The sequence below is a fragment of the Rhopalosiphum maidis genome, chromosome 3, assembly GCF_003676215.2.
Source record: "Rhopalosiphum maidis isolate BTI-1 chromosome 3, ASM367621v3, whole genome shotgun sequence".
Classification (NCBI taxonomy): domain Eukaryota; kingdom Metazoa; phylum Arthropoda; class Insecta; order Hemiptera; family Aphididae; genus Rhopalosiphum; species Rhopalosiphum maidis.
In genome coordinates, this window is record NC_040879.1 from 31,678,102 (window position 1) to 31,701,249 (window position 23,148).

General features: G+C 32.8%; 1 protein-coding gene across 1 annotated transcript in view; it reads left to right on the forward strand.

Annotated features, from left to right (window-relative positions):
• Positions 1–23,148, forward strand: part of LOC113555941 (homeotic protein distal-less-like) — a 105,860-nt gene that overhangs the window by 77,823 nt on the left and 4,889 nt on the right. Inside the window, exons 3-4 of the mRNA XM_026960577.1 lie at positions 3,296–3,488; positions 7,169–7,526. Coding sequence (XP_026816378.1) covers positions 3,296–3,488; positions 7,169–7,526 — 551 coding nt within the window. The remainder of the gene's footprint in view (positions 1–3,295; positions 3,489–7,168; positions 7,527–23,148) is intronic.

The window sequence follows — 23,148 nt, forward strand, 5'->3', positions numbered from 1 at the left end:
CGTTACCACTCTGTATATATGAACGCCGCAAAGTTGCGTGCAGAAATGCGGTTTGTTTATTATTACATTACATATAATAATAATAATAATAATAATAATAATACGTACGCGCGTTTGCCTATATGCGCCGCGGTAGAATGTGCAGCCGGCAAAAGAAAAGCGAAACGACTATCACCGCCGTCGGATTTATTTTTCAAAGTGTATACCAAAGTCCCTTTGTCCACATGCCGCCGTCGATGCCGTAAACTGTCGTCGGATATCGCTCAGTTCCCACTGCGAGTTCTGACCTATATATATATATATTAATAGGTGCCTTTAATCTGCTTAGTGCTAAGTTGGGAATTTTTGGATTGGGGACTTTAATATTAAATTACCAAAAAAAAAAAAAAAAAATTAAAATATTGTATAATATCAATACAATACATATCACTATTCGAAACGTCAATTTCTCTCGCAACTAAGCACACAGTTTCCGTTAATACTTCGATTTTTCCAAAAAAAAATAATCATTCGACTTCCGTCACGGTAAAAATAATATCGCTTGCGTATTACAACTATTATTGTATACGAATCTGCAGTAATAATGATATAATATGACATGTATTATCGTACTATATAAGTAGTATACTACGTCAGATAATGATACATATATATATATATACCGTTTCCACCGCCGCCATTGGTCCGGATCGTTTTTATGTATATATATCGCCGTTGAATAAATCACGAAACCTGAAACCGATGTCGGCCCACAAGTCGTTGTAATAATATATTATAATGTATTATTATTTATATATATATATATATATATATATGTCACGCACTGTTCGTATACGAACCTATGGTAAAGCCGGCATTGGTATAATATATAATATTATATAAGCACACGCGCGTTGTATATATTATATTGACTCGTCTCCGCGGGATTTGTCGCAGCAGCGGCGGTAGCAGTGGCGACCGCGTGACATGATAATATAAAATAATACATTATAACAATATTAATACGTCGTGTAAGCTGTCATTTACAAATCTCTCTCTCTCTCTCTTTCTGCTTTCAAAAGACCGTTTAATTCTGCGCGTTTTAGATTCCAATCAAATTACGAATTATTCGAAAATTTGAAACCTTCACGGACGACCAAACGTATAGGTACATTTTTTTGCTTACGTATACGTTGGTGCATATACCTGAATATATCGAGATGATGAATGTATTTTTAATTTTTATACGAACGAAATTTCCAGCCATATACATACGGGACGAGAAACCATAATCTTACTATTGTTTTTGTGTTAATCTCATGGGAAAACATGGAGGCCTTCAGGAAAAATTCCAGAGGAGAGTGGGGATAATAAAACAAAAAACCAAAAAGTATACATTAAAAGAAAGTTTTGTTTATCGTTGTAAATTATAAAATACATCAGCAGTCATATACCACAGTTATTATTCGTTATCCTATAGACACAGTATAGAGTCTTCACGGGTGTATATAGTGAGTGTGTACCTAGTATTACCTATAGTACCTATTGCAAACCGTGAGAACTATTTATTTGGACTGACCGAGACGGGGAAAAAACTCTGTACGCGAGTATAAAATAAATTAACAAAAATATATCATAATAATATTATATAGGTACATGAGGTGTACGTGCGCTACATGTATACCTTCAATACATCTGTAATGAAATCGTTAATCGGGTCCCGTTTTTGTTTGCCATTTTAACACCTCGTAAATTTAAGCACAATACACGTTGCGATCTCTATAGCCTACGAGCCATACATACGGGTATATATAGTACACTGATGTATAACATATAATATTGTATTATACATATGTGACGGACCGTACCGCTGCGATATTGCTCGCGTATATACATGCATATCATATACGAGCAGGAGAAACAACACACACACCAATTAACTACATATGTTCTGCAGTTTTAGTGTGTGCATATACATTGTAATAATATCTGCGGTATATAATACACGCATCATATATATATAAATATATAAAAAATACGCATTAATTTGCATGACTTAGTCGTCGCGTCGAATGCCCCGCAGCGGAGTCTATTGCTCTATTATTACTATTATCATTATTATTGTTGATGTTGATGTTGTTTTCACTATTATTATCGTTTTACTATTAATTTTTACGTTGATGATAAGTTTGATAGGTGTAAAATATCACGACTTATTAACGCGAAAGTGCAGCAGTAGCTATGTACGCATAGTGATTTACGATTGATATACCTATTATACATAATATTTTATAGGTAGTCTATAATATACACGAAATTCGCTGTGTAATAAGTCCGAGATAAATAATCTCTAAGACATGTGTTGTAGTTGTACCGCAGTATGCGTTATAATGTGTGAGTTTTTATAAGTGAATATATGCTTTGACGTATATCGTCGCAACTGTAGACATTATTATTAGTACTTATAACTTGCGTTTACTGATTGAATTACATAGGCCCAGTCAACCCCTTTATATTATGAATACTATAGATAAACAGGTAATAATAATGTATATAATAATATATAATATATGCAATTAGAAATTACGAATATGTTTTCATTATATCATATGCATAATATGTGTAAGAAATGTTTGTACAATGAAGTGTTTTATTTTAATTTATTTAATTTACAATATTATATGTATATCGCGACTTAATCGTCCTTAAACTGGTATAAATCTTTAAACGTTAATATACACACACATATATATATATATATGCATTCTTACATTGAGTATGATTTTTAGAGAAGGATTAGGTGGTGGTAGCTGTGGTGATATTAAGACTCGAGAAAATAATACGCAATTTTCAATCTAAAATTTCATTGAATACAATATGAAAATTTAAATAAAATTATGATAATAATCACTTATCGCTATTGTACCTATTGGTATTTTGAAAATATTTTTCTTAAATTTCCATTACAGTTACTTATACCAAACCCTTTAAAAATAATGTTTTATACAATAATATATTTATCATTTTAATATACTATTTTCAACCTTCATTTTAGTATATACCTATATCTATATGTAGCCATATTATGGTTTTATTCTTAAGCTAACTGTATAACTGTATAATACAACACTGGTAAATTAATTCAATGTGATAAAATGTTTATATCAAAAGATTATTATACCCTTGCCTTTAATAACATTAAATATTGTTTTTTAAACATATTTTACGTTATAGTATAGATGTATAATATTATTGTCTATAAAATTATGACTCGTACTATATAATACTAACGTTATAATTATTGTGCTTGTTCCAGGTAAAAATATGGTTTCAAAACCGGAGAAGTAAATACAAAAAAATGATGAAAGCTGCGCAACAACAAGTGTCGACCCCGTCCAACAACAGTAGCAACAACGGCGGTGGCCCTGGCCATATGTTGGGGGGCCCCGGCGGGGCCAATACGCCTAGCATACCGAACAGTCCTCCGCCGTCTGGTGGCCTTCTGGGTGGTGAGTACCATTGTTTCATTATTACATTATTATAACTACATTATTACTGCTTACTACTATATTATTACAATTACTATTATTATTTTTATTAAACAATAATTGTACGAACTGTTGATATTACAATTTACAATACTATACAGTTATATGTCATTCGAAAAATCGCGATATGGAAGAAAAAACAAAGTACGGGTCGAAATGCACCCAAGACCAGTAGTATTCATAATTTTTGTTTTCGAAACATTCCATCGCGCTAAGGTTCTTTGGAGTGATATATATATTTACATATATACTTTGTACGCATGTACGCACTATAAATGCACAACATAATATGTTATTTATTATACTATATATTATAGCCATTAGAGTCTAAGCCGTAGAGAGGTCCTCAACATTTATAGATCTAAGTAGTTACGAGTATCTAATTTTTAAATATAATATATCTATATTTTCGTTATGAATTGCTTATCAATGAATTTTTCTGCTTTTCTCTGCACCACCTGCCCATAATTTATATCGACTAGAGATTTTTTAAATTAAATATCCGAGATAATAGATTTAAATATAATTCCTAATCAAGACCATCATACCCATCATTCGTATCGCCCGAACGCAGTTATCGATATAATCGATCGTATACATCGAAGTCATGTACGAAATATTGTAAAACCGATCCCATATTTTCGACTTCATAATTTACCTATATCTATAATTTTAGTGTACCTAAATATAGAAAAATATAAATATTACTGATATAGAACATTTTTATCATCGTGGATGAGTGTAGACGTTTTTCACACTCTCCGAATCCATTTTTGCCAACTCGTGGTCGTAAGTATGGGCTTTAAGATAAATTCGTGTACACGCAAACGCAATAATATTATACGACTACAGAATACCGACGGTAGTTTAACATACAGAATAATATATTATAGTAATATTATTTTTACTGTTGTTGCTTATATTCGCATGTTAATAATGATGGTTTGGCGTGATAAAAGTAGAGGCAGAGACGTCCGCCGGAAACTTATGCGCCTCTACGCGGGAAAATTATTGCTCGCAAACCGCCGCCGACCGGCAACAACTAGTGACAACGCACGACGTGCCCATGTCGCGTATATATTGTGTTTGTTTCACCCGGGTTACAAGGAACCACATTTTTGCCAAAAATAAAAAATTGGCTTTGAATCTGTTTAATTTAGTATTTATTTTTTCGATATCCCTATGCACTATAATACAAAAGAAAATATAATTTTAAATTCCATTACCCTGATGTTTTGGTATTCGTACAATATGCGATCTACCACACAATTTAAAATGTAATATGTGATTTGTAAAACTTAATATTATATAGTAGATATTTATTGCACATATTGCACGAATGCCAATGCCTTACGCTGATATCGAAAAAATAAAGACGATATTACGCACGGTCAAAGATTATTTCTTTTTATGGTGAATATAACTATGGTTTTCTGTCTGCATAACTGTCTGTCTAGTTCTTTCCCGCAATAAACCGTTTTTCTGTATATAATTTCATAATTACGCAAAAACCAACAACAGTGCCGACGTGGGATCACTATATGAATTTTATTATGTACAATGTATGTACCTATTATAATACTCTGAATAATTAAAAATATATTATACATATTTTTCTTAACATTTCATTCAAATTGCCTATATCAAACCCCTTGCGACTTTGTGACGTTTTCGCGATTTTTAATACTAATATAATAATATGAAATATGGTTTTACTATTATTACCATAAACCGTTTTGAATATTTTCTCGTTCGGCTTGGAAATCCATATCGTGCGTGAAATAACAATAATAATAAAAATAACGCAGCAATATTATTATTATAATTCTACACTTATATCCGATATATATATATTATAATATATTATATATGAGGCCTATACGGCGCTGCGGTGTCGAGCACACACGAGTGGCGAAGAATTACTTCGTTGTGTATTATATTATAATATACGGTCCGACGTATACGCGCGCGCGCGCACACACACACACACGCACACTATATACATACACATATTTATATACGTATATACGAAAACAATAGCTGGAACAGGATGGGTCTGTCAAGTGACCGTGGGAGATTGCAACTGTTTCGGTTCACTGACTATACGTCGTTCTACCAACTGAATGTGCTGTGTGTATGTGCGTGTACGACGGTGGACGTCTACCGTTCTACCTACATAATATATATAATATGTGTGTGATTCTCTCGACAACGCTTTGTAACTATATATATGTATAAATATGCTATGTACTATTTTTCTTCCAAGTCCGTTTCATTCATTCTATTACTGTTTCATGTGTGGTGTACATATATATATTTCCTGTGTTACGCGCGTGTACGTTTTTCCACCTCACCCGAAAATCTCGCACACGACACAATATAACATAATAATATTATATGTTACATATTATTATTATTAATATTCCGCTGTGTGCTTGCCGTAACATGCGTAACGACGATGACTGCAATAACGAGTCGACAATGACGGTATATAGGTACGACCGGTAAAACGAAAATATTAATAAAACGACGTTTACGTTAATGTTAATATATCTAATATCATAGAGAGAATCTCGCGAGCAGATTAAAAAAAATGATGTATACAGTACACAATTAAAAAAAAAAATAGTAATTAATCTAATTGACTATTTTATCTTATTTTAAAGTTTCAATAAAAATAATCATAACAATTTGTTGAGTTATTATTCATTGTTGTTCACGTAATATTAATAATTATAATTATAATATAGCATATTAGTAGGTACCGATTGCATCGTCCCGATCGACGACGATCTTAAGACTACCGGCGCGTGTATTTCTAACTTGTATATTAATGTACGCCTATAAGACTTATCGATTACTTCCGGTTCGAAACGTATTATCGCTCGTTTACATTCTCCATTTTTCCATATCTCGTGACCGCCACGTCAGTATATACGTTGTACGATGTAATAACAATATAATGATATGTAATAGGTAACTGTAATAGTAATATGTGTGTAGTGCGTGTCTCGTGTACACACGCGCGACAGTTACACGCGAGTAACGTTTACATTAGACTACTTGCAGTGTATTGGTAATATTATATTATAGGTTTAGTGACGTACATTTGGCGAATGGAAAATTCTCGTCATCATCACGCATCTAATTTCAATTTGGTTAGAAACAACGCAGTAGATACTTTTTTACTTTAGTTCTGTATTTACAAAACAGTAATTTCTAATATTTATAAATGTATATTATTTTATCGTCTGTCGCACAGTAAGTATGTTTTGAGTATGACAAAGGGGGAAACAATATCAATTAAACATCGATATAAAGAATATGAAGAATATGCAAGTATAATATATATATGGGATTTGAATGTGAGCTTTATGTTAAACAATCAAGTATCCACATATCTCTTCGCCCAAAAAAAAATTCGATTTGATCTCTGCCCATAACAGTGAATATACTGTATTAAACATAACATTTTTACATAAATCAATATATACATTTAATGTGTTTTGATAACATAATAGTAGTAATTGTAATGATAAATCACGTAATAATAATGTTATTATTATTGTATAAAATATTATAAATCATGTTCGCGCACGCGCTTTACCGTTTGTTTATTTTTCTTTCCCCCGACTATACAGGTAACGGTTCGTCGTCCGGCAGTCAGCCGAGTCCGACCGGAGGATACATCGGCGGTGGTGGCGGAGGCGGCAGCGGCGGTGGCGGTCACGTGGGCCCCGGCGGCATGGGCCAGCACGTCGGCAACAGCCCGACGCCCAGCTCGACGCCGGTGTCCTGCGACATGTCGCCCGTGCCGCCAGTGCACCACTCGTCGTCCGGCGTTTCCGGTTCGCCACCGGGCGTCGCGTGGGACATGAAGCCGCCGAACCTGCAGGCGTTGGCCGGCAATCCTCATCACCATTCGCATCATCCAACCGCCGGGTACATGCCGCAGTACAGCTGGTACCAGGCCGACGGTCCGAACCAGGGCCTTCTATCGTGAGTACAAACCATAATAATATACAATAATATATATTTTCACATCGTACATGTTATAGTTATACCTAATATAATAAATTTGCTAAATATTTATCGTAATCTATAACGACTATAACGTATATTGCTGTTTTTTTTTTTTTGTGCAAAATATTTGACTAATTTGTAGTGTAATACTTCACATGCGTTCTTTTCACAATAATAACAGCGTCAATTTACTTTCATTAAATTGTATGTTTTATTTTTTTATGATTAGTGTCATTGAAATATGTAATAATTTTAATAAATCAAACACTATTTCTTTACTCGAAAACGTTGTCCATTATATTATAGTAAAATTACTTTAGACAATAAACAATATTATATATTAAATTATTAACATTGAATTTTTTATTTGACTTTTCCAATATACACGTCATATAGAATTTAAACGTGTGACCGGTATGTTTTAATGATAATATTGTCAATTTTATTTTGTACAGCCGTGTTACATCCGCTAAATGGACTTTTATTTCTATTCGTAATTATTGAGACGCTGACTATTCTATTTTCGATGTAATAATGCACTTTTCCCTTCAAATACCACATAATTGCATAACAATAAAACGGTACATTGATTTTCCGCCGAATTGAACTCATAATTAGCAATCATTCGAGCGATCGATCGGCGGTGCAGTTTCTCAGTCCATAAAATCGTAAACATTGCCTATATTAAATAAAAGCCTGAACCGTGAAAAACAATATTTGGTATAATGGGTCGAATCTATGTCATCGACCAAACCAATGGTATATGTGATACAGGACCTTAAAATAGAGCGTAGCTATTAAAATAATACAAGGGCTACAATTATATTCATCATAGACAATGTTATGTAGATAGTCGGATGCTAAAATCATCATTTTAAGATTCAATTGTTGCTAGTGCGTCAAGTGCGATCACTGCTTTGTTTAGGATGATAATATGTATATGTATAGTGATTGATTGTAGTTTTTCTTCTGTACTCAAAAATACAAATTTATTGAGTGCGTTTTTTAAGAATACCTATAGTTGAGTTTTTATTGAACATTTAAACGTTTTATTGATATCTTCAACATACATTTTGGTCTGTAAATTCTAAAGAAAATTAACTAGTTATAGGAGATATTATTAAGTGCACGCGTTTTTATTCAGATTTTTTCGACTTTATAAATTAAGACTTCAGCAGTTTAATGTTTCTAATTTCCTAGAAAAGTACTTCGAAATCAGTACAACTTTTCATATTCCTATATAGTATATATGTATTTTTATATTGCCACTTAATTTTTAATGTATTTTATCTTTGCGTTATTTATTTAGAAACATACTTTTTTTATATCTTTAACTTATTAGTATAAGTATGCATATTTTAACTTTTTAATGACATATAATATAATATTATTTTAATAATTCGGGCTTTATATTTAGACCAACAATAATATAATCTGGACTAACTACACTAGTACAACTGACATTTACGACGGATCCGATCTATCGATCGTTGTCGTTACATGCAGCTCTGAAGTATATTATATGCATACACGATATTCTATATAAAACAGTTTTATTCTTAGGTACATATAATAATATTACTGTCTCACCTATTGGCTTCCTCTCTGTCATCCGTCTTGTTCACAGGACAGATCACGTCTATTCACAAGTCTGTTATGTATATACATGTATACTATATATATATATATATATATAAATTTTTTATAATGAAATTCGTCACGGTTATTCCTCAATACGCGTGGTGTATATAATAACATGATATGTATATATATCATATGCATGCGTATACAATAAATATACCATAACCGCGGTTGTACCGCTACTGCTCTGCCGATCGTTACTCCGGCAGCGGACGTCCCGCGGTTTCTTTAACTAAGCAGAAACAATTCGATTAAAACAAATTTTAAGAAGAGAAAAGATAGAAAAAAAAAGAGGGATGGCAAGTGTTGGATGTCGATTGTTAGTTTGTGTGCGTGCGCTCGCGCGTTCCCTCCTGCAACTGTGCGTGTATTGTGCACCGCGGACGAGCGAGTGATTGATGACGACCGTCCTCGAAAAGGTTTCTTTTTTGCCGCAATTTATTTATTACGATAAAATATAATAATATTCTTGTACACACCTATTACCTTATTATGTTATGTGTAACGCGATGTATATTGTATACGGCGCATATACAGTGTGGGCGAAGTGATATAGGTATAGAACAGCTGTTTTGTATTATACTGCGGCAACGGCAAGGCCTTTTTACTTTTTTAGTGCGGTTTGTGCCACCCGTACGCCGCCGCCGCGGCGGTATTAATTCGATTAATTAAATAATTGGATAGAGGCGCATTAACCTTTAGTATTGTATACCTACCGGCTAAACCTATCAACACTCACCTCTACCCTTCATTCCCGCCGACCACGCTGCTGGTTTGCACCAAAGATTTTCATTTCGAAAAAAAACGCGTAACCATCGTACAAGACGGAACTTAATATATAGGTACATAGGTAATTCGTTCGTTCATTGAACAGTTAGTGCAACTATATGGAATAATAGTGGTGATTTACCGCTCTCTCTGATTTCAAAGTTTGCGCAACCACAAATTTAAATTAGATTTTTAAATTTCAAATGATATTCAGTGATCAAAAATTATTAATTGTTTAGTAACTTTGATATTTTTATTTTTCTCGTGATACGATTTAATATAAAAATGTATAGTCTATTGTATAAAATTATATTTCATAATAATATCTTAATAAACTATATCTACACTCAAAATTTTTTAGATGTGCATATATTATAGTTTGATCGCGTATACACATAATTTACTCTTGGAAGCTTCCATTTCAGAATCATAAGGTCGTCGATTTCCTTGTTTTTGATACATTTCTGATGTTCAATAATATTTATTATATTATTATTTTTATTACAAATGGTCTAAATTCCTGTGGTTTCTATTCGCTAATGCTATGCAATATATAATAGGTTTAGCTATGTGAAATATGTAAAACGTTTTATTAAAAAAATCAATAGGATCGACCATGCCAAGAGTATATATGTAAATGAATATAGTATGTATTTTATTATATTAAGAATTGTATTAATAGTTGTGTGTATGTATAAAATACTAAATTATTACTTAGTAAATTATATATTTAAATGACATTCCACGGATGCGTGAACACGTCGTATTGTTTTTATTTTAAATATACGAATACATTAAAATACATAATATATTATTATCATACATGGTTACCTGCCTACTTACCTATGTGTTTATGTGTATATTATTTGTTATTTCAAATGTTTTTTTTTCCTTTATAATAATAATTATTTATCGTTTAGACGTTCTGCGAATAGTGCTTCGATTTCTTGTTGCTCGCATTTTATGCGTTGTATGTATAGTATTATTATTGCCTGCAGCCAATGTCTATATAATATGTACGCACATAGTACCTATATAATATAATGGTCCGATAAACAAGAAAAATAGGTTCTTGGTTTTTCCCCTGGAGAAAATAACGGGTAAAACGGTGGTAATTGGAAGAAAATTAAGAGAGAAATCGTTCCGTAGAAGTATGGCGTGCCGAACACATACACTACACAGATATTTGTAGTGAATCAATCGTATTTACAACGTCCAAAACCTGCTAAAGTCATCATCCACGGTAAACAATATTTTTATACTTGGACGAGACGTGGTCTCGAAAAAACTAAAAATAATAATAAAAGACTACACAGAACGAAAATATCTCACGATAGCCTGCATGATTAAAAAAAATTTGTAATTTATGCAAAAACCATAGCCCTGGGCCAGAATCTGATTATGTCAAGACTACCGAAGTGAAAGTACTTAAATGTAAATATTACATTATCACACATGTCGCTGGACGATTTTCGTTTTAGGATATAGGTACGTTCATTGCACGTTTTTCAAGGACCACGTGCGAGACCTTTGATTTTTTTTTAACGTTTTCACAGCCACAATATTGCATTTTTTTTTTTTTACTTTCTAAAACAGTCGAATATTGCGATTTAGTCAAAGCGAATAACAAATAATTAGGTATTATATTATATTTAATCGCGGTACGTAAATAATAGTACATTTGCAATTAAATTAGTATATTGATATGACGATAAAACACGTTTCACAAAAATTGTCAATACGTAAACGAGCATCTCGTTTACTCGTTCAGTGACGATTGCTGTTTGAGTGGAGTATAATATAAAGTATATTCCATAGTGAGCTTCTATATAGGACCATAGGCCACGGAATATATACCGTTATAATTTTGTAGTAGTAGATTTAAATCATAAACACGGGCGAAATGGAATTATATAACATAATATTATTCTCATGTATTAATTATAAATAGGTCTATCGGTTATACTTACCAAGACTACACATATTCAAATATTATGCGATAGCATATCTAGCCAAAAGTATCTTTTGAGGAAGTTATTTAAATCAAATCTGTCTCCTCATCACTGTATAAAACACAATATTTAAAAGTTAGCATTAAATCGATTGAGCCAAGTGATTAAGTACATAATACACACGCCTATATAATATACGAGAGATACCTGCAATGTAAAATCATTAGATCTTCCCGCTGATACTCCCTTATTATGTTGATATGTGTGTGCACAATATTATTCATACACGATTTTGTAATATTTCTCCAAACACATTATAATTTACGAAATATTTAAGATAATGGTATGGTTAAAGATATGTTTTGGTTTCATTCGGGTGCGTATAATAATAATTATGTTTTGTAAATTCGGCAGCCCGCCCGTTCGTGTAAATCTTGTAGCTGTAGGCCGAGAGACATGTATATTATACAGCGCACCTACGAGACGCCTAAAAGTGTTCGGGGGCCACCAGCTTTGAATATTTTAGAATTTAAATCAATATATATATATATATAGGACACGCTTTATTCGTATTTTCCCCATTACGTAACAACAAACAGTAAAAGATTTTCAAGTCAATTTTTCGTTGATTATAATACAAATTATAATTATTATTATATTGTAACAAATTAATTAATTTTCATCACTGTTTCGTGTGCTTTATATTTGTCATTAATACTCGTGTTTGTTACATTATTTATTAAATTATATTTTTTTTTACCCGCGCATAATATTAATTGTATACAAATAACTTAATTGCTATGGGTGTTATAATTAGCAAATATGGGCATTCCATCGAAAATATCAAGATAATTTTTGTAGATAAAACTGCCAAGTAACTAAATAACTTACATATTATATACTATAATAATATCCAATAGAACTCCAAAAGTTCATTTTTCTACAACTTCACAATCACCAATTTAATTTATTGAATAATATCTTATTGTCATTTAGTTTTGATTCTTCAGCTATAAAAATTAAAATTTACATTAACATTCCGTCGATTTTTAACGATTTTCAACAAAAGTTGGGAGGTTGATATATTTGCACCGCATTTATTTATCAAACAAACTTAATCAAAACTTAAAAATCACTTTCTTAGCCTTGGATAAATGAGTCACAATAATAATATGAACAGCAACCTGTAAACCTACAATAGTATATATGATATAGGGGCACCATTTATCATCATAACGCATGGCGTCATAAATCCTGGGGCTTAAAACTCAAATATAAAATACGAAATGCCGTCGATTTTCGAACAAGCGCTTAACGTCATTGTCATTATTTATTATTACTATTCTTTTTACAATCATTATTGTTATTATACACCGAGCACAAACACTACGCGATCTGGAACGGCACCTATAAATGTATTGTGTATATGTGTGTGTAGTATATTATTTTATAGTGTTTATTATTATTATTATATTATACTCTTTCGTATTTAAAACATTTTTACATTTTTAATGCTGGTAGACAGATGTTTGACAGTTTTTTTCGCAATATGGGTACAGTGACCTTCTCCGCGCACTATACCTACACAGAAGAAACGGTACTGAATACAATACGACTTTTTTTTCTTTTTTTTTTTATCCATTTTGTTTCAGCATAGCTATTTTTCTGTATAGGTACATATTATACGCACACGGTTTGTATACATCAGTCGGCGGCGACTGCGGCGGTGTACCTATATAGGTGGTGCGTATACGCATACCTATCTCGAAATCGGTCGGTCAAATGTACAACTAGCGCGCATATATACATATTATAGTATAAAATACAGTATAGATAGTACAAAATTGGTATATAAAAATCACGTGTTGTAAACCATGTATATCTTATTATGCGTGTAGTATAAACAATTCTCAGTATTGTAGCTTTTTATCATTGAATTACTGTGTTCGGCCATCGACGGTTGATTTCCGCGTAAACAACACGGGTAACAGATTATATTATTATTTTGACTTTTTTTTTAAACTCCAATTCGAGAATCTCGATTTTATTTTTCGTTTTTGGAAGTCAGCAGTCATCACTGCTGTTTGAAAAATTGGAACTTGCTTCAGGACATTCCCTTTTTCTATCATCCACATGTCAGAATTATGTTGGGTATATATAGAGAGTTTAAAAATCGCTGTCACATTTTGTATATACCTAGCTCTCCTAGCTATAATGTTTCTGATCAAATTCCGGCATACACAAACGTAAATACTACAGTATCGTGTGCATGTATAAACAACCATGGATCGTTACGTAGACGACAAAACAAAAAACGAACACCGTATGTCGTTTCCGGCCTCGGCGAAACGTACAATATATATTATATAGGTACATATAATATTATACGTGTATTTCATGATTTTTATTACCATTATTTTACTTCGTTTTCCGTCGAAAAACGATCGTATACAATTATTACAACATTCAACATCCAATGGCCGGACGTTAAAAAGCCGCGAGAAATCAATTTATCATCAGCTTTGCGCGGTTTCCCACGGACGACGACGACGTTTTTTCGTCATAAAGTACATCAGTGACGTTATATAAATATTACTCCTACATACACACGCACGCACACACACACACACACACACACATATATTGTCACATATATTTTATACACTCTACTTGTATTATAATATCATATTATGTATAGGCCGTATAGGGTCTCGTACGAAAATTGAAAAACAATAAAATGTATAATCGTTTCGTTTCAACGACGTTGGACGTGAACCAGAAAAAAAAAAAAAAAAAAAATACTACGAATTATAATCTTTACATTCAAATAGTATTCCGACAATATTGTTGGCGAAAGACGTGTAGACAGGAACGGACGCGAGACACCCTACACTATATACCTATATTTATATAATATATTATATTCGGGTCAGTAGCGCGTTTATTTACCGCTCGTAACCCGCGTGTACAATAATGAATAAAATATAATATCGTCGAGAAACGTAAAATAATAATTACACACGGACACACAAAGGTCACGGTGAGTTGGTCACGCCGCCACCGCCGTAGACATTGACTAATGCCGAGACACTTGTTCGACCCTGACGATAGGAGCCGCGACAACGACGACGAAGACGGCGACGACCGGACGTTGTATGTTATATGGGTAGAGGTACCCACGCACCTACCGATCAACCTGCCGTCGCGGGAGGGGAGTTCTTTACCGACAAAAGTCCATAGCCACACAGCGCTAAAAAAATAAGTAAAATATGATAAAAGTCTCTTCACAGGGTCTTGCACACGCGACTCACTCCACCGTCGCCGCACACCGTCTCGCAGTCCGTTATATTTACGCTGCACGTCCGTGGGTGCGTATTACAATATTATAATAATTTATAATTAATAATATTACATATGTCTACAATTATATAAATAGGTACTCGTATTGTATTATAACGCGTTGTACACTGTTCGCGTGTATTTTTTCCACGGTCATATACCGTATATGATATTATTATTATAATTATCGTTACATTTACAATATAGTATGCATATACTATAAAAATTTACACATCACCCATATGCATATTATAATATTATTTACTACACTTATACACTCGGAACGCGATTAAACGACTTGTATAAAGTATACATGTACTAAAATATTATAAAATATAAACGTTATACCACTCTGGTTTTAAGTATACATACGTCCTACACGCATATTACCTATACATGGGTAGGTATATTATTATTTTTACGCATATATAAATCATCAGAGCTGTGAATTTAATGTACTGATAAACTGTTAAATAGTATATTCTGTACAATATGCACTATGCATTAGAAATTCGAAAAATATGCTAAATTAATATTTTTTTTTAATTAAAATAAAAATTATTAAAACCTACATAATATAAAAAAATAATGTATTTTATACAAACCTTTATCAATATTATGTTAATTTTTTATTTACATTATAACCCATTATTAACCTTGACTATGTATAATTTCATCGTATAAAGTAAATTGTTTCGATTTAAACTTTTAAACACATTTTTTTTAAATGATATACCTACGTAGCGCGTAATATTACTATCATTTTTTTCATTCACCGACAAAAGCTATTGCTATTTACGATTTTTAAACATTTTACTTCAGAACTAAAAGTCTATAACAAATAGGTACTGTCATTGATAAAGACATAATATTCTATTATTAAATTGACCAATACACGTTCGATCCGCCTACTAGGTGTGTATTTATGGAATTGGGAAAATATGCAAGGGGCCAACGTGCACTAAGCGCAAGTGGTGGCGTCTTGGTCCGAGCACATCTTGTCAATTTGTCATCCACGGAGAAAGGTACTAAGTGCCCACCTATAACTATGTATATAAATCACGAACGCTTTTCACAATGCAAGGACAACGAAAAACCTGCAATCGCGCAACATTGAAGAATATATTATAGCTACATTATTTAGGCGAAATATTATACTGAAAGTCGTGATGAAATATTTACATATTATTTCATATAGCAAAATACCAAAAAAAACTATGATCGTGTTACGCCACGCTGCAATCATAACTATAGTTTCTCAGCGTATTCCTATAACAATAATATAATGTTAATGGTTATTAGCTATTACTTTCTTCTATCGTATATGTTTTATAAATGTATAATATTGTACCTATTGCTATTGACTTACACGTGTTACGTTTACGATAGTTTCATTGCGTTGAAACGAATGTACAATAACTGCAATATGTCTAAATGCTAATAAGTTGTTCGATATATATTATATAAACACTGAAGAAATAAAAAAGGCACACACATCACTTCATATAATATAAATATTGGTATATAATATATGGATATGATAATATACTATGAACGCTGCTGACTATATAGTTTATAAGTTACAACTCGTTTACACGCGTTACGATAATAATTGCGATGTGAATTATGTACGGTTATTATAGGTGTAGTATATATGTATTAGCAGATAAATACAAAGGAAATCATACGACTATTGATGAAAAACGCACGTCGACAAGGCAATATGGGCACACAAACAAGACGTCTGCTCTTAATGAAATCTATATAATAGTATAATTTATAAATAATAATACATAATATTTTAATGATGTATAAGACACGAGCGCGTGCATCGTCGACGAAAAATCAAAATAACAAATATCATTAATGATGTCGACAAGTGAAAAAACCAATATTTAAAAAATAAAAATAAAATAAATATGGCGGACGTATTTACTAGCCAGACCTCTGTGCGGTGGTAACGTGTCGTCACGTCCGTATATTATTATATGCATATCGTATATGTACCATGCACATGAATATTATATATGTATACGTAAGTACGCCTATACCCAGTACAGTCGGACAAAATGAAACATATAATATTATATACTTATGTAATATATATATATATATGGTATCTACGTGATTCAGAATTCAGTTGAGTTAGTCTATACCTATATAGATTATTTTATACCGTGGTATAACAATTTAATATCTACGCGTATGTACCGCAGCGATAATAGAAAATTGTATCACGTCCGCGGCGCGTAATGCCGCCCCAAGACCCCAACGGAAGCAATGACGAGACCTTCCTCATCACAAATCCGCTTTTAAATCCGAAAAAAAATCGTATTATTTCTTCTTCCTTCTCCAACGATGGCGACGTGCAATAATAATAATAATAATACATCATTACGTGCGAATAGATAACGGATTTCGTTTTGGATTTATTATGTATAGCCATGTAGATTGTATAGGTATATATTATAAAATAATATATAATACGTGTGGACGTGATGAGGTGTGCAAAGTCAGCTTGTGTACTTATACGCGTGAAAAATATCTAATATTATTGCTAATACCAATTAGGTATCAGATATTTCCTCACGCATACATATACAACTTACAAAGTTACAAATATGTATTTTTCTTTCAAAGAACGCCGCCTATTATATCGCTTATACTATTATTCTAATTTTAAAAATATTCCTGCAGCGAGAAAACGATTTCGCATGCATAAAATTAACTTTTACGCAACTGTAAATCGCGCCAACTGCAGTTGTCAAATAGATAAATTAATCCATATTATATAATTTTATAGCTTGGTAATTTTATTATACGCATGATACGACGTGTAACTACACGATTATGGTATTTCAATAGATTTTCAAATTGTTCACATATACTATATTACTATAAGGATTAATTTTTATATAAATTATATATACAAGGTACTATTATAGCCTATAGGGTATACTATTCGTGCAAAATATGTGTTCCAAAAAAGTTTTATTATCCCCACCCACCACACACAAACACACACTAAACGCACTACCCACATAGTTGTGCTTAAATAGACACTCACTAAGCATAATATGATCTGAATATGAATTCATAATTTTATTTATAGCAGCATATTCATGGGAAAATAGTTTGAGTGCTATTATAGTTGGGATGCATAATATGTTATAACATATAAACATGTACACTTATAATAGATATAACTATATTATAGATCATTATTTAACAGTCGGTGCTTATTATGACAAAAAGCAAGCTGATCTACAGGTGTGCGGGGCTCAAATGACTTCTAAACCCACTAGAAAAAAAAATATATTGAAAAATGTTCGTATTATAGACGAGTATATCATTATCGTATATAAGCTGACACTACATTGATTTATTCTCCATCTATGAATAAAACTCCATAAATCGATAAAACGTCTCGCGAAAAAGTTAAATAAAAAAAACAAATCAATAGCGCGATTTACCCGTAACACGGTTAATCGACATGTGTAAGAATATCGTGTTTTAATATTATATGGTATTACGCTACACGCGTGAGACCACAGCGGTGGCGCCCGCCCGCGTCTAACGAATTCGTATTATCATAACACACAAGCGCCGCGCGTATTAGGTACGTTCTACAACGCGATGACAATGCGACATAACGAAAACGCGTGCCGACTGCACGCCGCCACCATCGTGTCGTATTGTACGGCGAGGCTATAAACGTGCGTGCGCACGCGCGGAAACTATTAATAATTATTAAAACACGAAACGACAATTTTTCGCGTGCACATAATATAATATTATTGGGCACAGGCGAACCGCGTCGTTCGCTGCAAAGGCCGATTTTACGATTCGTTAAACGCGACATGTGTCGAATACCGTCCGCGCGCGAGAAGGGAGACGATCGTCGGCGACGACAATACAACGTATTACGGGCATAGGGGCGACGAGAAGAGAGGGTTAGCAGCAGAAGTCGTCGCCGCCGCCGCCGCCGCCGAGAGCACGCGCTTTTCGCTCGCACGAACCCCCCCGAAACTTTTTCATTTCTCTCGCGCACCACCCGCGTCCGCGTTCCGTCCCGACACGAGTGCCGCGCGCTTTCGAGTACACAATGTGGGGCTAACGACGAGTCTACTCCTCCTATAACCGTCGTCGACAGTCCCGCATAATATCACGATTACGTGAATATCGTGGTAATCTGTTATAGTAGATATATTATTATTATTGTTGTTTAGGCCCGAGCCATCCTTCAACCCTTTGGTGACACTCGACAAAATTCGTAAATAATATTAAAATTGTATGAAACATAATAAAATAGCAGATGTAGATCCGAAATTGATCATATACACAATATCATATACGAGTAATATAACTAATATAAGTATAATATATTATGATATACTGTTATTGCGCTAAGGTTATCATAAAAATCGCCAAAATCCCGACTACGGAATCTTATACCTAAGACCACCTATGTGTTATTTCAGACGAAACATTAGATATTTTTATGAAAATATTACAATTATCGCCAATTTTTACAAAAAAAGTAAAAACTGTTTTTTTAATGATTTGATTTTAAAAAATATTACATCATTAATCATACATGGTTAGTAGATATTTTTAATTATAATTTGAATTCATAAAAATCGTCTCCATAGTTAAAAAAAAAAAATTGATTTAGTATCGTTTGCCATTTATATTTTATATATACGAATCATCGATGTATTCGTATATTACAGATACTTTTATATTTATATTACCTAAATTTATTCGCACCTATATATTGAAATCACATTTCTACCCCCGCCCTTTTCGTCACGAAGTCATGTGGCGTTTATAGATCGATCGGTGACGGAGAGTTTTTCAATCGAATTCATTGGACGACCCGTGCACTTCAACAATGTATATCATTCAATATTATTTATGCATCCAAGCGGCACAGTAGAAGATGACTAGACGGTTTTCCGTCAATACGGTTCATTTTAAACATGGCCGCAACCGTCGTATATACCGAATATATATACTTCATCACAATAATAATATATTGATACTATGTATTTCGTTACATCTATCGTTCGCGGGAGGGTAGTGAATTGTTTTATATATATTGTTTCGGTAATACTATATAGAGCCTAAAATACAACTACTTACGATTCTTGTTCATGAACACACATGATACGTAATTGATACTTTATCTCGAACAATAAAATTTGAAAAAAAAGATACCTAGCACGTTATCGGCACCAATGGCCGGCAAACGTATTAGTTCGTTTATATAATATAGAAACAAGTGTTATCTATTTTTTTTATTATAGATTATTATTTATTTTTCCTATGGAACACGGACTATTTCTAACATATACTTCTTGTTCGATGTTGTGTTATTAATTCTATAATTAATGTGAAATGGAGTGTGTAGAGCTTTTCTCTATTTAAACACCTCAACAATATTGGTCGTTACACATATTATAGTCTCTCCTCTTCGGCACTCGACATGACATAACATAATACATAGAACAAAACACCACGATTACACGCGTGTATTATATATTACTATTATAACTGTATGTCTGTATAAGTGGACGCGGGGTGTTTAAAATTCCTGCGTGACAAAGTTTGGTGTGTGTGTGTGATTGCATAATTCACTCAGCACCTCGACACGATCCTGACACGGTTTTCCGTCGCAGATGACTCAAAGATACCCGCGGGTAGTATTATGTATATATTATTTATGTTTTTCACACATATTATGTCACATTTTATTATCTTCCATCGGTGTATATAATGCTACAATGTCGTTTGTATAAATGACGATTTGTGGTTATAGATTGTGTCGTGTCGCACGCGACCGTATCTAAAATATATATTATAATATTATGATATTTTGCGTGTGTATGTATGTTTGTTCTTGTACTTAATAGAGTCGTTCTACGACCGAAGTACCCGCGCGTCATAAGCAATAGTTGTCGTAATTAAAATTTAAAATACAGATATACATTTTGTATTGTAAATTTATAACGTTTGTGTTATCGTCGTCACTCGTCGCCGTTAACCGCTTTACGCTCTAAAACTGTCTCCGTGTACGATCATTTATTGGATTAATTTTATTTGAAGTGTCAAGAAACATAGGCCTATCTCTTAAAAAAAATATTTATTACATAGGTAATAATGGTAATATATACACTTACATAATTAAAATTAAATTTCAGTCGAGAATCGATAGAAGATCCTTGAATCGTTACAATACTAGTACATCCTTTTCATCAGCTATTTTAATTTTTAATTTTATTTTGTTGAGTAAATTATTACTCTTTCCGATCGATGTGTATTTATTTCGTATAGATTCTTTTATCTAACCATATAATACGTATTATTTTCTAATCGTTGAACTAGATCTAAGCTGATAATATGCGTCTCGTAAATTCCAACTAACCGGTGCAGTGAACCTGTGTCTATTTTGAAATCCAATTCGTTCGATCAGTGGCCGTTCGTAAAACGTCACGTATTATTTTTAAAATGTTTTTTTCGGCAACTCGGATAAAGTTATTAACGTCTTTCTATGTATATACTATATTTATCTACGAATTTATACCGTTTTTTCACATATTATATGTTAATCGTCCGCGTGTTTTGCCTTATTTCGACTGAATCGTGACAAAATACATTTCAATGACACCCGTACACTATTTACAACGGGAGAAAGGACGATTAACTTATTTTAAGAATAAGGATTTACTTTAAATGGTTTTTGATTTTTTTGAATTTTTTCCGAGAATGCCGTAAAAGCAATCGAAATGTATTATATAATATTCTGTTTACACACATATAGATCGACCGCATAAATAATATAATATGATATACACATTATACATATTATGTACATGTTGACATTTTTGGTCCTATGCTTACTGCGTAGTGTTATAGTGTTGTTTACTTTCCTTTATCCTCCGGCACCGTTTATATTAGGTAGTATGAGAAACGATAAAATGAGTCGAATACAATCGATAACCTTAAGCCTCCGAAGACGGATTAACACATTTTTTGTAATAATATACCGCACTTTCGGACGGATCGACCACGCTAACCGCGTTATAAATTTATAATATTAACATGCGTACAATATACGCGATAGTAAATATAATATTTGGCTCACGCCACACTAGGTTTTATATCATAAAATAATAAAACGTTCGCTTCTGTAAATAGTACGATGTGTTATTATAACACGACCGTCATAGAAGTATCATTACATTTTTTAAATAATGACGATCTGCATTTACAAGTACGCGCAGTTCCGTTATGCGTACACCTATCTATATTGTACCAATACCAGCTACAGAGTTTATTCCGGTAATGAATTTGTATTGCCCATACGATATCGTCGAACTATCACGATAACTATGCGCTTTTTTAGATTAACATTTAATGTTTTTATGCTACCGTGAAAATTAGTAAGAACAACAAAAAAAAAATTAAATTCTGTTAAGTCAAGTTAAAATTGCCTTAAAATTATAGATATTAAATTATGTGCTCACACATCGCAATATAGCTTAGCTGCGGCTATACAAAAAACGATTTATCTATTTATCAAAACCGTGCGTCGTCGCAGTACCTATATATAATTGAATATTAATTTTAAAAAACATAGCCGGAACTAGTCGTATATTATATACCCACCTAGTCGTATCGCCGTGCAGTGTTTCGTTTTGTAAATCAATGACGTGGAATCTCGCCCCTAAAACGCCGAAAAGTATATAATATTATGGTCGCGCCGCCGCCGTCGTGTATTGGACACGGTGGGTTTTTCTTTCGTTTCGTAAATACATTAATAATATAACAATAATCTGTACCTATACAGGTATACATTACACTTAGGTATATATAATGTGAGCGTAACGATCGTT